The sequence below is a fragment of the Anopheles nili genome, chromosome X, assembly GCF_943737925.1.
Source record: "Anopheles nili chromosome X, idAnoNiliSN_F5_01, whole genome shotgun sequence".
In the NCBI taxonomy this organism is placed as follows: Eukaryota; Metazoa; Arthropoda; class Insecta; order Diptera; family Culicidae; genus Anopheles; species Anopheles nili.
In genome coordinates, this window is record NC_071293.1 from 1,936,890 (window position 1) to 1,952,385 (window position 15,496).

At 48.8% G+C, this 15,496-nt stretch overlaps 3 protein-coding genes across 3 annotated transcripts; 2 read left to right on the plus strand and 1 right to left on the minus strand.

Moving 5' to 3' along the window:
• The first annotated feature begins 393 nt into the window (after positions 1-393).
• LOC128728258 (phosphatidylglycerophosphatase and protein-tyrosine phosphatase 1) lies at positions 394-1,450 on the plus strand. Its single transcript, XM_053821876.1, has 3 exons — positions 394-408; positions 508-969; positions 1,127-1,450. The coding sequence occupies exons 2-3, from the start codon at positions 511-513 to the stop codon at positions 1,259-1,261; spliced, it is 594 nt and encodes a 197-aa protein (XP_053677851.1). The 5' UTR covers positions 394-408; positions 508-510; the 3' UTR covers positions 1,262-1,450.
• On the minus strand, positions 1,415-2,316 carry LOC128728257 (succinate dehydrogenase [ubiquinone] cytochrome b small subunit, mitochondrial). Its single transcript, XM_053821875.1, has 3 exons — positions 2,174-2,316; positions 1,809-2,097; positions 1,415-1,739 (listed from the first exon to the last, which is right to left on the minus strand). The coding sequence occupies exons 1-3, from the start codon at positions 2,211-2,213 to the stop codon at positions 1,550-1,552; spliced, it is 519 nt and encodes a 172-aa protein (XP_053677850.1). The 5' UTR covers positions 2,214-2,316; the 3' UTR covers positions 1,415-1,549.
• Positions 2,317-7,468: 5,152 nt separating this feature from the next.
• On the plus strand, positions 7,469-15,007 carry LOC128728880 (doublesex- and mab-3-related transcription factor A2). The gene is made up of 7 exons (XM_053822530.1): positions 7,469-7,615; positions 8,138-8,239; positions 8,346-8,562; positions 8,626-8,703; positions 14,044-14,425; positions 14,531-14,650; positions 14,740-15,007. Exons 1-7 carry the CDS (start codon positions 7,469-7,471, stop codon positions 15,005-15,007), a joined length of 1,314 nt encoding a protein of 437 aa, XP_053678505.1.
• The last annotated feature ends 489 nt before the right edge of the window (positions 15,008-15,496 follow it).

Below are 15,496 nucleotides of genomic sequence, written 5' to 3' on the forward strand. Positions count from 1 at the left end.
TTTGTGCGTCAGTTAAACATAACACAGAGCGGCGTTTTTATATTATAGAAACATCGAATGAATCTGTTACTTTTATTCGTCTATAATAAATAAGGCTTTGCAAGGCTGCGAAGTGATTTCACAAACAGGAGTGGGGTATTTCACATATTACAAACACCTGCCAGCCAAAGGCTCCCAAACTATTGAGGATGACGGTACCGTAACAAATTATGAGATTTCCATAATTTTAGCTTGATTGGTCCATGTGCTACGTGTTAGAAAAACTTTGAACTTTTTGCTTAAATTTTTATCTTTTTTTGTAAGTGCTTGTCTTGTGTGTTGTGCGTTGTATTTAGTATTCGTCTTCAGGTTTATTAACATACATTTATTATACATCTTTCATGCTAACTGCAGCAACAGCAAGGCCAGGTAGGCTGAATGTGTACTTTCAAACTTTCTGCATGTATAAAACATAACACATCTAATTTACTCTAATGGCTTTTCAAATTTTGTTTTTACTATTTATAGGCAATGTTTGCAAGAATCACTTTCTACCCATCGTTGTTTTACAATGTAATGATGGAGAAAATCACATCCCGGAACTGGTATGATCGCATCGATGAAAATGTTATCCTAGGTGCTCTTCCGTTCCGTTCAATGGCACAGGAAATGGTGCAAAAAGAGAACATAAAAGCGGTTGTATCTATGAACGAAGACTACGAGCTGTGGGCATTTTCCAACAACAAAGCGCGATGGGCAAAGCTTGGTGTTGAATTTTTGCAGTTGGAAACAACAGACATATTTGAATCACCGTGTCAGGAAAAACTATGGAAAGGTGTCAACTTTATGAACCGGTTCTTGCCAGCAAATGACAAAATGACTGCTTTATCAGTGGCCGACGAGCCTTCACCGGAAAGTGGAACGGTCTATGTACACTGCAAAGCTGGAAGGACGAGAAGTGCAACTCTCGTTGGATGTTACTTGATAATGGTAAGATTGATAATAGTGACAATGAAAGTAAAATGCACCATAAATTCAACAAAGAATTACATGGCTTATTTGAAGTATAAACTAAAATGATGTAATCAATCATTACTGAACAAAATCTTTTTGAAATATTTTAATTATTAATTTTCCATTCTTACAGAAAAACGGTTGGAGTCCAGAGCAAGCTGTCGAGCATATGCGTCAATGCCGTCCACATATCCTTCTGCGGAGTAAGCAATGGGAAGCATTGCGATTATTCCAGCAAACTAAATGTCCTCCTAAAACTCCATCGTAGGAAGGTCCTTAACTTATTAGAAAATGTATGACAATTTATAAGGGAAAAGCAATCTTAACTATTTTGGTGATGGATTCGTCTAAAATTACAATTGGCACTGTTAGTTTGTGAAATAAAGTGAAAAGGATACTTGTTGAATAGAGATTTCGTTAAAGGATGTTTTATTTAGCAGTGCGTCTCGCAAGTTGACGACCCAGAAAGGGGTTGCTGAGACCTATTTTACAATAAATTTGGTTTTCAATAATTTAACGAACTATTGTCCATACATCTGTACAAGAGGCCTGTCTTCTATTCTTTAGCCTTGGTTGCCCAGATTTTTCTCACGAAACCCGCAATGCCGATGTCGTTATAGTTAAAGTAAAACAGTCCTCCAAGGGTGGCGGCAGACACGACAAGCAACAAACCATGGGCCATCTTCGGGACAGTGGTCCCAAACAGAATCGGCCTGACGTAGTCGGTTACGATGGCTTCCAACCCCCTGAAAAAAATTGGCGGTTAAACAACTCTTTAGCGATTGTTCATATATTGTATCGTTTCAGTAACTTACCAATGCTGATGCATAACGACGCTAACAGCGATCAAAGTGTCACCAACTTGGGAAGGAAACATAAGACCCACTGGAACTACTCCAAGAAGGGCCAGTGATAGGGCTCGCTCAGCATTCCATAGCGTTACATGGCTCCCGCCACTGGAACAGCGCACAGGAGAAACGGTGAAGTTTCGCACTGTGGTAGAGAATACTTGCGGTTTACGTGCTGGAGTTAGTAATGTAGCTGAGAAAAATGGCGCTCTAGCGACAGCCTGGCCAGCGACGAGAGAACGAGCGAAAGCCATGGCTAAAATGGAAATTATGTAATGTATGACACTTTGTAGTAATGGTTAAAATCGACACTTCGCGCTGGATTTATTTACCTGGCTTGGACAGAGAACTACGTAGCATGCAGTTTGCCATTGTTGAAGTAATCGCTCTAACGTCGTTGGCAGGCTTTTCGCGAAGTCGATCGGAGTTACGAACTAGAGCAAAACAAATGCAACGAAGTTCGATTCAAGGTAGTATTTTCGTTGAATTCCAGCTCTTTGCGCAACACATCAGTTTTGACGTTTGGATTTATTTTGACGTCAACATGCTATTGTATGAAGCATAATTGGATATTGATAAGGTTAGCCCATACAGCTGATTTATACACACAAAAAAACCTTTTTTTAATTTACAATTATAGGCACAGGCAGTGCGATTCGGTATTGCTTCAACAGTCCTTTTTATCAATATTTATTTTTAAAAGACAATCTTACCAATTTCGGAAGCGTCATTCATTCAAACAGCTACTGACAGTATGTAATGGTTACATTTACACAACATGTGCGAGCACCTAAACAATATCCGAACAATCAAAAACTGTTATTGTACAGTAGCGTTATGTATAATTCATAAGTTTTTAAAGTAATAAAGCATGTGCTGGACTCCAAAAATTGGATTATATAGTTAAATAAACACAGATTCATTCGAGCAAACGAGTTCAACCCTGTGAACATTTGAAATATTCATGATGACTATTTGATGTCGAGCAGTTGCCTGATATGTACCTCAATAAGCTAGACTATTGATTCATTATTGGTTCATTGTGTCATTTATCCATGATACGAGACCCATCAAAAGCGCATGTACGGTTTTTGATAAAAGGTTAACGTTACCGTAATTGTTGTGGGAAATTGTTTAAGCGGCAATACTCAAAACGAATGCTCGTCGTGTTGAAATATAAGCTTCTAACGGAAATTGAAATATACTACTAAAAGTTTAGAGTTAGGCGTTAGAAATGTGATATGAGTAATAACGACCAAATTTGGCTTATTTGACCAAAAAGTTAGCGTTTGAAGTCAAATAATAATTTTAAAAACAGTTCAAACATATGAATTTTGCTATAATCAGATACAATGGTGGATCGGTACTATTCTAGAATTTTGGTGAATGTAATAATCTCTTCAAAGAGGCATCAATTCTTATTTAATCGGAAAAAAATATGGATTTGAGTTAACTGATCATGTATATTATTTTGGGAATGTTTTTGTTTGTTACATAAAGGAAATATAATTCCATAACCAAGTTAGTACATCTGATAAACTATTTAGTAATATATTCAATAAATGAAAAAAGAGGAATGCATATCAAATTTAAGCATTTTTATCAGAGCAATAAAAAAAGAAACAAACCTGATGTACACAATATATACACCTTGTTGTACCATTGGAAAACTGGTTGTATATTTTATTGCCAGTTTTTCGTTCTAATAGTCAATACTTACAGTGTCTGCTGTTGGATTTAGTAATGCTGTGTTCTTAGTTCGCTGAATGAATCATAATTTCTTGAACAGACATTGCCTATAAAAGAAACATAACATTATTTATGGGCTGCTAGTTCTCAATCCCCTCAGATTTAAGAACATGTGCAAAATCCTGGAAAAGTGATGGCTTTATCGTGAGCTAAAGTTTTTCATCAATGGTGATATTGGACAAGACGCACTAGAATGCTATCACACCCTTACTCATCTCTATTCTGACAGGGGTCCATCGGTGGTTTTCACCTCTGGTGTTATAATTAGTTCCATCGTTGACCACTTCATTAATAGTCCACATAGACCGATCTCATCTGTCAATCTATCTTTATTTTCTGGAGACATGTACTATGCACAATCGAGCCCGTAAGGCTTGATAAAATCAACCAACCATAGTGGGAATCAAATGAGCAACTCTTGATGGCTTGAATGGGAACACAGCCTCTTTCCTCCGTCTGTAGCAAACTTTGTGCCTTTTGGAACGCTTTCCAAGTTGGAGCACAATCAAGATAAAAAGCAACGAGAGATTTTTTTGTCAAACGTGTGTTTCACAGTTGCCATACGTTGATGTGTGCAAATTAAGCGCAAGCGCCCATTACAGAGAAAGGGTCGAGTGTAGTTGACGAGCATGTGGCAGCATAAAAGCACTCCATAAAAGGCTGAAGAGGCTTATTTTATGACGAAAGTTTTATCAGCTTTTCACGAATAATGGCGGACTGCATGTACGAATGGATAACCCTTGTACGCGAAGAACGTTGGTATTAATAGGTACAGCGATTTTAGTCGAAAGCTGCGACTAGAGCGCGATACTAGTTCTTGGGCGTGTGTGGAGCTGACAATCGACCCAAACCTCTAAAAATAAACCATATTGCAAGCTAAATTGTGGATGGTGAGAGCAAAGACTGCCACACAGGAACAGCTGCCGTTCTAAAGCATCATGCCGAGTAATCCCTACCGCGAAACAACGTACAAAATGAAACGCTGCCGCAGCGAGTACCGTAAAAACTGATGTACAATACAATTGAAATTCATAGCAATGCCAGTGGCGGAAAAATCCCCAACAAAACGACACCAGAAGGCTATAGCTACAAATTGTTATTACACCCCGTAAAGCGACTCGTTGTGTCAAACGCGCGTGGGCGAACCGCGCGAGGCTGACAACGCGGTGGCTGGCATCCTGACGCCAAACAACACGCGCGAGTAAGCGAGAGGGCACGCTGGCGAAACTGAGACCGGAAGCCAGGCTGGCGAAACACACAGCAGTTCGCTAGTATAACCGAATCGCTCTTAGCGTGCGCCCTTTTGTGCCCCGTTCTCTACTGTTATCAATTAAATGCACGGACCGCTGGAGTGCCGGTATTGGTGGAGGCTGGGCACACTGCCACATAATGTACATCCGCCTAATGTGCGCCGGCCATCCCTTGCCACTCGTCGCTTCCGGCGCACGATCCTGATCCAGCCGCGGAAACTGTTTCGACTTGCCTCTGTAAACCCCCTCTAGCGGTGGTTTGACACATTTGCGCCTGAAACGCTTGGCCACGCCTTCTTTCTGCGCCGTTCGGTAGAGCGAGCCAACATTATGCGACCGTGAAACCTGCCGTCCCCCTCAGGACACAAAGGGAGCCGCCAGGACACGGCAAGGATCACGCGAAACAATGTGCACACCGTGGGAAGAAGCACTGGGGTTTTTTATTTGAACCTCCTCCTGTTACTACTACTGGTACTATGTTCTTCTGGTGGAGCAATGAAGTGATGGAGCTGCTCGCGACAACTGTGCTGCTCCCTTTGCTCGCCAGGATCTTGCCGCTGACATGCACGCATATACATATGTACCACCAGATGACATAATGGCGGCTTGGCACGTGAGGCAAAATGTAATGTTTTTGCAACTGCCTCGAGTCGATTCCTTTCGGCGAAGGAACCTCAGGACATGCTGGAGTGGGAGGGGGGGGGGGGGGACACACTTTTCGGTCACTGCATCATGCATTCAAGGTGTGCTCGGCCACATCCTAGCTAGAGAGCGACAGGGAGAGATAGAGAGTGAAGAACTCCTTGCATCATTGCGCCCTCACTGCTCAGCGCAAGTCGCAGTAATTGGTCAACCCCGGGCCAAAGATTGAACGGTAGAAAGTGTCCTCTGTGCTGTGCTTCTCTAGGCGGCTTCCCTCGAACCCCCCCCCCCCCCACCTCCCACCTCCCCTTGTCAGCTTCCCGATAGCAGCGCTATATGCGACGGTACGGATGTAAATGCCACTCCTTAAAAATGGCCCTATATCCTGAACGGCGTGCTTAGAAACCGATCGGCTAGAAGAAGCGTTCGGTTTTGTATCGGCAATATCTTCACCATTCGTGGTAGGGTGTCGTTATTGAGCTAAAATCCTCCACTGGAATGCATTTAATGCTCCCACTCCGTCTCGCGGTCCATGTGATTGACACGCTTTTGGTGGGGACGCTATTAAATACGTGTCTTCTGTCATCTTCGCATCCCAAGCGACATATTATATAGCGTCCAAAAAAGCCCACACAACCAACGTCAAGAAGCAACTACTCCCGTCAATCTCAAAGCTACGTCAGAGAGAGACACACACACAGAGAGTTGTACGAGTTGTCTACTCCACCAGCACATCGGTGATCGGTTTAGGTAGAGCGAAACAAAAGCAAAAAATTCCTCGTTTAGTTCGGTAACAGTAGCCGACGGGATTCGAACTACTGCCCACTCGGGCGGTAATCCCAAGTCCACCTTTGTGGGGTTTTACAATGGAAAATCTCAGCCCTGTTAGTGGGCAGGTGTTACTACAGGGCTTTCGGTTGTTACAGGCACACCTACCCACCATTCAACACCTACCGGGTGTAACCAAATAAGGACCTGCCAGTACGCCCGTCGATTCGATCGTCCTCGATACATACTAGCAGGATCGGCTTGCGACCCGATTAATGCCTCAATCTCCCGATCGCTAGCGTGCCCGAGTAAGTGCGCGACCAAGAAAGAGAGAGAGAGAGAGCTCCAGTTAGAGCAAGGCGGCAAGAGACCATCGGTACATGGTCGAGGGGTGTTGTCCTGCTATATCTCGCAAGAAGCGCTTCCGCGCGTTAGCCTTGGTTGGTTGAGTTGTATAATTGTATTTCATTTATGTACTCACTCTTCAACAGCTGCAGCGTGCCGCTTCCAACCGTGCCCCGCACTGCAAAAGGGAGGATACAAAAAAAAAATGCCCCACACCACTGGTTGTCTCGCTCACACCACCGCCTCAGGCAATGATGGCCGCTCGAAAGCGCACTGCGGGAAAAGCGCGCGCGCGAGTCTACCAATCCACGATGGGCTTCTGTTGCCTTTTGGCTCCTCGGCATCGTCCTTTGGCAACCCACCCCTCCCCAGCCCCCCCCCCCCCCCCCCGCAAGCCTTGCTGCACGTTCCACCTCCTGCAGCCCCTTTCGACGGCGCCGCACCGTCCGCTTCCCTTCTCGCCGCTTTTTAGGGCTCTTAGCGCTTAGATACGGCATGGCAATTGTTGAAACATTTTTGAATCAGTTGCTTTTGACTGTTCGGCGTGGAATGTGTTACGCTCGAGCCGTCGTGACCGCCGACTCGTCAGCGTCGTCCTCGCGCGTGGTGCACTGTGTCCTTTTTCGGTGTTTCGGCGAACGCGCACCTTGCCAGCCTTAAGTGTTTGCGGATTTTTTGACCAACCTTTTTTGGAGGTCACGCGTGTGCGTGCATGCGTTCGTGCGTGCGTGTGTAACAGTGTGCCGTGCCAGTTGGCAAGTGTGTGATAGCTCTGGTCGCTTCCGTTCCGCAAAAAAAAGAAGAAAAAAAAAAACGGACGGCAAGTTGTGAACAACCGAGCGCGGCGAAAACAGCGACGGGTGGGCGCGCAAGATGAGCCTACCGAGTGGCGTGGACATGTCGAACCTGATGCAGCAACATCCGGTCCTTGGGGCACTTCCGCCGGCCTTTTTCCTGCGGGCGGCCTCAGAACGCTACCAGCGCACGCCCAAATGCGCCCGTTGCCGCAACCATGGAGTGGTAAGTTGTGCCCCAACCTCGTGAACCAGAGGGGCTGTGCGGGGGAGGGGAAGCGCAGAGGCTGGCAGAGGGTGCAGCGATGGTGGCTGTGCTCGGCCAAACCCCAAACCCCACTGGCCAGGTGGCAAGGAGAGCGCGATAGCAAAAATAAAACCCCACCAATCAACCGTGAGCATGCTTTACTGCGCATTACTCGTGAGGTACATTTGAACGAACGAAATGAATAACAAAAACCACCCACCCACCCATCCACCCCTGTTTTAAAACGCGCTGGATTGTGCTTCAAACCATCCCCCTCTCCACCCACAACCCTCTTAAGTCCCTTTTTGTAACCCAAAGTAAAAAAAAACGCAAAATAATTGACCAGAATTAAAAAAAAAATCTCCACGGTAATCATGCTCTCAAGAAGCCCGGGCCATGCTTGCTACCCTCGTCCAGCTCCACCAGGACACGCAACACTAACACTGTGTTCTCTCTCTCTCTCTCTTTCTCGCATCCCACACGTGATCTCGATCTGGTCAGGTGAGCGCCCTTAAAGGACACAAGCGCTACTGCCGTTGGCGTGATTGCGTCTGTGCCAAATGTACCTTGATCGCCGAACGCCAGCGTGTGATGGCTGCCCAGGTGAGTGTGTGTGTGTGTGGGAGTGCGTATGTGTGTGTGTGTGTGTAAGTGTGTGGATCATCCCGATCGTCCCGATCGTCCCGAACTGTTCGATCTTCACCCACAGGTTGCTTTGCGACGTCAACAAGCACAAGAAGAGAACGAAGTGCGTGATCTTGGGTTGTTGTACGGCACGGGAGGAGTACATGGGGTGGGTCAGACACCCCCGGGTGGAGATCCTGGAACCACGCAACCCGTCGGGCCCTTCCACGGTGGTATCCCTTCACCACCGAATGACGCGGAAGGAACAACCCACCACAGCTACACGTCGGTGTCGGACGCAGGTAAGTCAATGACGATCTCAATGATCGCTTTGATGATGATCTAACCTTCACGATACGTGCCAGATACGGACGTGCAGCGGTTGAGGACGGAGCACATGCACTCGGCCTATTCGCCAAACCGAAGCGAACCGGACAGTCCGGGTAAGTACGGAAACTCCAACCCCTAAACCCCAAAAGGAAAGGTCCTTGAAGGCGTTCATCTCGCGTTCGGGGGCTTCTGTGGCACCTTCTCGGTGAGAGAGACACCTTCTCGGTGCGCTTTTCGTGCTTGGTTGGAAACTTTAGCAACATTTTCACGCTTTCCATGGGCATGGGACTTCGCAACCGGTACCGGTGGTGATGATTAAACGATTACAAAATATCCTTCAACACCGGAATCCTTGCTGGCGGAAATTAACTACCTGTACGCGCACACTTCCACGAATCCGACCACGAACACAGAGGCACGGGAAAGCACACCGTTCGACGCTTGTGTAACTCGATCTTCCAACCACCCCCACCCCACGGGTGGAAAACCTCCAACCCCCTAAAGCGCCACCGGATGAGTGTCGGCATTCAGGGCCCGGTGAGCGATTGGGTTTCCTTCTGCGAAAAAGGAATGAGAGAAAAAATCGAGGAAAACCCTCCGTTTCCACCTCCCCTCCCATTCCAAGGGTGCTTTTGTGCGGATTTTAATTGATTTTGTTCCTCCTGCGATTGCCTGCCGTCAGATTGAGCGCGCGGGTGTATGTGTGGCTGTGTGTTCCTGTCTGCCTGTCTGCGGCACTAAAACGGTGGTTAGTTTTTCCGCTCAATTAGCGCACACAATTTGTCGGCGCAATTGGCATTTTGACTTCCATTCCAGTCCTGCAAGTCACCATCAAGCCCTTCCGTCATGTGTGCTCGTTGGTGTGAGGTTGGTGATTAGCATGCGTGTGTCGGTGTGGGTGTGTTTGAAAGAAAGGCTTTTCTTTGAGTAAAAAAAAAGCACCCCGGCACCCCCGGCAGTTCACTTGAGACGTGCCTCGTTTCGGTGGCGATCCAGAACACCGACAGCGAAGGGCGCCTGACCAAAGGACGCAAAGGGCTACTGAAGTTTCCCGGCAATGCCACTTGCAGCAGTGCGCCCTTCGAACCAGTCAATTATCGGTTATTTACTTAATTAACAACGGTCAAACGGGATTGCTTACAAAGTTATCAAAAGGTGCTTTAGCGTCCTAATCTCACCCCTCGTGTGGGGATGAAGTTGTTGTTTGTCTTTTTTCTTCCTCAGCTCTTGTTACCTTGCATAAATATAAGCGTTTATATAAATTGAACTCAGCGCCGCCTTGCCAGCCTAATGGGAGGGCTTTTTTTTTCTCTCTCTCTCTCTCTCTTCTTCTCCCTGCTCTCCAGCCTCATCATATTCCGCACATTCATAGAAACGCATCGTGAAGTATCTCTTCCATTCGTACCGCGCCATTGTGCGCCTTTTTCATGCCAACGGCCCAGAAGGGCGAGTGCACGCCTGGGGTGCAATAAAGCGGCCCTTCGCGCGCGCCCCGAAACAGTAAGGCCGCCCTTTACCGCGTGGAAGCGCGTTGTTTCGCCCATTATGTGGAACCACCATGCCCTTCGCCACGCTTCTCCGGTGCCCTTCGTCCCTCTTGGGTCCACTTAACGTTAGGTGCGATCTTTACGAGCGCTATCGATTGCAATCCAAACCGCAAATAATTAATATTTGAGGAAAAGCAAGCACCCGAGCAGGCAGAGAGGGAGTGCGGGCAAAATAAAAAAAAGCGAGCCCTTCTGTTGGGCGCAAAAAAAAGGCACGACCCTTAGTGAAGCCAATTGAATGTACGACGGGAGTCTCGAGCCGAAGTGCAGCGGCGTTTAATTATGATGCAAAATGTTTTAATCAACCCCGCAAAAAAGGGATCAACCGCACTCGGGGTGGCGTGTGTAAATAGTACTTGCCTATTTTATTTTACTTTTTCTTTTTCGCTTTGGCTGGCCCTTGCCTGGTGGTGCTCGTTTTGCCTCTCACTCTCTTGCTCTCGCTCACTTTTCTCGTCGTTATTGCGCTTGGATCATCTTAGAAAGGGTAAAGTTGAAAACGCAACCCCTCCCGGGGCGTTTACCAGGGATGCGCGCGCGCGATCGTGTGTGTGTGTGTGTGTGTGTGTGTGTTTTTTTCCTTTTTGTCCTGTGCTCCCCTCCAACCCTCCCCCTCCCCCCCGCATCAACCGGGCTGGCTCCTCGGTCTGGCTGACTGGTGTGTATTTATTTTTCCTCGGTTAGCACAATAGCCGCTCAAGAGGTATTACATTTCCTTTTTTCCGCCCGAACGGACGAATGCATCCTGCGTGGCAGCCCTTCCCGGCCCTTCGACCCGGCCCTCGAGAATACAGGGACACAAACGGTGGCACACACAACAGCAAAAAGAAAGAAAGCAGAAAAAAACTCGAACCCGAGAGCATAAATGGCAGATCTGCCGTCAAAAGACAGTTTATCTTAATTCGAAATATCTGTTTCTGCGATTTGCTTTCCCCACGCCCTACCTGCCCTTGTTGCAGCCGTTGAGCGCGGTGAGACTGGTACTTCTTCCCTTTTTTTGGTTTGCTTCCCTGCTCCCTTCACCTCCTCTTTCGTCCTTGCACGCCTTACCTTTCGCCCACTTATGCTGCGCCGGTATTTTGTGTCTTCGATGCGGAATGCGGTAAATGGGATACAATTTAATTTCCACTCGAAACTCAATCAACAAAGAATCGATCTTATTAGGACATGTCGAGACCTTCTCGAGCATGATCGCTGCCCTCGCTCGCCCTTCCGGCACAATGGAAAAAATATGTTTTCAATTTGATCCAACCAACCCTCTTTATGTTGCATAAGCAGATGCGCACGGATCTCTCTCTCTCTCTCTCTCTCTCTCTCTCTCTCTTTTTCGGTTGCCTTTCACTCGCGGTATGTGCGAGGTGTAATGGTTGCAAGCGTTTTACTTCACGTCGCCACCACCGAAGGCGTTCGAAATTGAAATACCGAACGCCAGCATCCCAGGGGCGGGGGTAGGTAGAGGGGGGGGGGTAGGGGAAGGGCGGATCAAAAATTTGCCCAGAAGTAAATCATACGCACGAATCGAAAGGTCCTCGTCAAAGAGGGAGGGCGCAACCGCCCGACTTTCGGACCAGAAACTTTCCGGGTGGTTTTTCTTTTCCACTTTTTTTTGTTCGCTGCTGTTGTTGTTATTGCTGCTGGCTTGGCGTGGCTTTCCAATTAAATTCGATTCCAAGGGTAGCCCTTCGGCCTCACCCGTTGTTCCATCCCCGCCAGGGACGCTGGAAACGAGCGATTTTTTTTTATTCATTCCCACACCCTTCATGGTCGGCCCTTTCTGTGAGCGCATTTTTTTTCCTTCGATTTTAATTCAATTTCCAGCCCCGGTGCGCCCGGTATGCGAAAGGGTGTTTTATTTTATTCCTCGACCCACCTCCGGCCCCCTTTTTTGCCCTTCCCGAAACGACCGGAAGGGCGCGTGCTGGCTTGCGGCTTCCGCTAAACTGTCCCTCTTAGGACTTAATCTAGCGTGTGCGTGAGCTCAATTTTATGGTGATGATTTGATGGAAAGTAATTATCTTCATCACCCTTCGTGGATGCTGGTGGGCGCTTTTCCTCACCATTTTCCTCCCCCTCCATCGCAACTCCGTTTCTGCCAAGGGACCGGAACCGGTCGACCAAATTAAAACTGATCCTTGCAATATGGTTTTTCGCGTTTTTACACTCCATGCGGGGAATGCGCCCTCTAAAGGGTGCGTTGATGCGGTGCCCAAGTGTGGGTGGGTGGGAGGTGGGTGTCAATACCACGAAGTGGGGTGTGTAGGGCAAATTTATACGCAACCGCACAGTTAATTACACTTCGCCCTACGTTCCTAGGGCGCGCGGATGAGCGAAGTTCGCGTGGCAACGTAGCGCTCGGTAAGGGTTGCGTGTGCGAGGGGGTAGGAAAGGGGGAGGGTTAAACCACCCGCAGCATGCAACCCCCACAACCCGAAACCGTGACCCGGCAAACATTGCCGCGCTAATCGCTTCCCATTATCGGACGCTGGTCGGACCGTTTGTTGATTGATGTAACTGACGTGTCGAGTGGTGGTTTTTGTCCCCAACGAGCTGTCAACACCGACGAACCGACGAAAAGGATCTCCCACCCTCTTGCAGACAGTGGTGATATCAGCTATCGGATCGTCGTTGTGCGTGGGAAGATGATGACCAGCCGCCTGTGACACACACGAGGTCTGACGTTTGCGGTTAGACAAATCTAATCAAAATAAACGGCCGCCATTACCGCACGGGCCGGGACACAAAATACAGTTAATGAATTTGTTTGCACTCTCGAGCCGGGCAGGTCCCCACTCTTGGGTCGCCGAAGCAATTGCTGGACGGACGAAGCTTCGGTTGCCTCGGAGCTCTAAGAAAACATTCCCGCACGCCCGGGATGCTCGTTATTTGACGTTTCGTTTGACATACGGCAGCAGAAAAAAATTCCCATTTTAGGAGGCGAAGTCAAGCGCTCTTGAGAAGTATCTTGAGAAATCACGCTCACAGCATCCGGGGCCCTGGACCGGGGCCGGAGCCGGAGCCGGAGCCGGAGCCGGAGCCGGAGCCGGGGCCTTACCAAACAGAAGCTGTGTTGCAGTTGGATTGATTATGTTTGCCCCCGACCAGCCACGCCGGGCGAGTTTGTGTCGCTTTTCTCCGAGGCACACCGAACGGGCCCAGGAAACGTCTACTCACCTGGCTCAAGTGTTTACTGTTGCAGCTACATCTCGCTGGAAACTCTATCGTACGCCAAGACCGGATGGTTCTTTTACGTTCGTTTTCGTTGTCGCGTTGTCGTTCGCTGGTGCGTTGCCTCCGCGTGGTATGGCTTGGCAGAAAGGAGCATGATTGTTTGAGCGCACATTTTGGCTCCTCGAAACTTTCACGTACTGTTGCGTTCCTGCACGGTGCCGCAGCCCGATCGGCAGGGCTATCTATTTTAACATAAATAGCCTACTTTGGGCAAATATTGAAACTCCACTCCATTGTTTTGGATAAAGCCATTTTTCGGCTCGGGAGGATGTCAATATTTGTCGAAACATTTAAAGACATTCCCGTAGCTGACGAACCGGCCCAAAAGGTCCGCCATTGCCGGCGCAAAAGAGGCCGTGTGACACATTGACCGACGGGAGACAGATGACGATGCTGTCGAGATTCAGGATCTCTAAGGTTAAATGTCGACAGTCGTGATCTTCGCTCATATTTCATACAGCCCTTCTCGCATTGGATTGACATTGTAGCAAGCTGCCTAGAGCATCAATGCCAAATGAAGGCTTGTTGCTGGCCTTGATGAAGAGCAGAAGGGAAGATCTTGTTCTGATGATTGCTCACTTGACATTCTTCGATCCCTCGATCGCTCGAGCGTTGGGGGAAATTGTAACATCACCACGCTTTGGCCCCTTTGTTGAAAAACCCCATTTTGTCCTGCAGGTCCAAAGCGCCAGCGTATATCTACCGAGACAGACCATGAGACGGAGTCAGAATCATCACCCAGCAGTCCCCGGCACAAGTCGTCGCTGTTCTCTCTCCCGATGGACAAGCAATCACCGAGCCAAACTGGACCACCAAGCTCACCCGAGTCAGATCTGGACGTGGACTCGACACCGGACGACTCGATCGCACCGGAGAACCTGAGCCTCAAGAAGGACTCGAGTGTATATACGAAGCCTGCAACGCTGGTGCCTGTGGCGAACGGCGGGGCTGGTTTTCTGCCTTACAACCAGCAGCCAACCGTTGCTCAGTACCAGCAAGCCATCGGTGTCAGTGCCTCCCCAGCATCCGGCCAGCGTTCACCGGTGGATGTGCTGCTGCGGTAAGTGCGAACGTCGGTAGCGTACTTCGTCCCGAGTCTGGACGTCTGGATCTTGTCCCTGTTGGAGAGCAACACCCAAAGTATGTCTTCGCACTGTTTCCACAGGGTGTTCCCAAACAGGCGCCGAAGTGAGGTCGAGTTACTGCTGCAGCGCTACCGAGGCGACGTAGTCCAGGCCATGGAGGCGATGCTATGTGGAGATGATGCGCTACACTCGCCCATCAGGTAGGTCCAACCGTTCTTGCCCGTGATCTGGCCGAACCTTCTAAAAAATCTCACTGTACCGTGCGTTGTTCCGTTGTCCGCGTGGAAAGTGTTCCAACACCTTCACCGTCTTTTGCAGTGAAGTCGGCATTCTCGCCGCTGATGCCTTCCGGAACGTTCAGTAGTCCGACGGTGCGGTACTCCTTCCTGCAGCAGGCACACACCAAGCGTTTCCTGTCCGCGCCCTACACGGGTACGGGCTATCTCCCGACCATCCTGCAGGATCCCGAGCAGCAGCATCAGTCCGAGCAGCAGGGTGTTGGCCCAAACTGTGCCGTACCACCGTCCAGCAGCCCCTGCGTTGATGGATCCGAGTAAGGACACCGACTTCCCTTGATCTCCTTCTCCACTGGCGGTCAGAAGGACGTGCCATCACACCGATCCAACATGCAGGACAACTCACGACAACCAGCAGTGCGCTCTCCATCCAACGCCGGGCCCGGAAACAAGCCGTGGAAATGTGAAATGAAGATTAATTTTTATGTAAATTGTTACCGCAGGGATTTTCTTTTTCGTTTGCTCTCCATTCCGTTCGCTCCCGCGCGGAGAAGTAGTGACAAGTGCTGGGAAAAGTAGTGGCAGGGTCGAGAGTCGAGGGTGGCTAATTTGGTTGCCAGGCTCGGATGGGAAGTTGATTACACGCGTGAGTTGCGAGCGATAGGCGGTCGGAAAGCGGTCGGAAAGCGGTCGGAAAGCGGTGGAAAGTTGAGTCCCAGGGTGTAGCGGGACGGCTAGAGACAAACAAAACCGATGCTTTCGATGGACGGGAAAACTTTCGAGCTCGTCTTATTTCGGTGCTCGGTCTCG

What these genes read in the sequence shown, in the direction of transcription:
- LOC128728258 (XM_053821876.1), top strand. Translation starts at nt 511, where the DNA reads ATGTTTGCAAGAATCACTTTCTACCCATCGTTGTTTTACAATGTAATG. An exon ending in TTGGATGTTACTTGATAATG is followed by an intron (nt 970 to 1,126) that starts GTAAGATTGATA and finishes CCATTCTTACAG; the next exon opens with AAAAACGGTTGGAGTCCAGA.
- LOC128728257 (XM_053821875.1), bottom strand. Translation starts at nt 2,213, where the DNA reads ATGGCAAACTGCATGCTACGTAGTTCTCTGTCCAAGCCAG. An exon ending in TAGTTCTCTGTCCAAGCCAG is followed by an intron (nt 2,098 to 2,173) that starts GTAAATAAATCC and finishes TTTCCATTTTAG; the next exon opens with CCATGGCTTTCGCTCGTTCT. An exon ending in GTCGTTATGCATCAGCATTG is followed by an intron (nt 1,740 to 1,808) that starts GTAAGTTACTGA and finishes AATTTTTTTCAG; the next exon opens with GGGGTTGGAAGCCATCGTAA.
- LOC128728880 (XM_053822530.1), top strand. Translation starts at nt 7,469, where the DNA reads ATGAGCCTACCGAGTGGCGTGGACATGTCGAACCTGATGCAGCAACAT. An exon ending in AGCGTGTGATGGCTGCCCAG is followed by an intron (nt 8,240 to 8,345) that starts GTGAGTGTGTGT and finishes CTTCACCCACAG; the next exon opens with GTTGCTTTGCGACGTCAACA. An exon ending in GCGCTACACTCGCCCATCAG is followed by an intron (nt 14,651 to 14,739) that starts GTAGGTCCAACC and finishes CCGCGTGGAAAG; the next exon opens with TGTTCCAACACCTTCACCGT.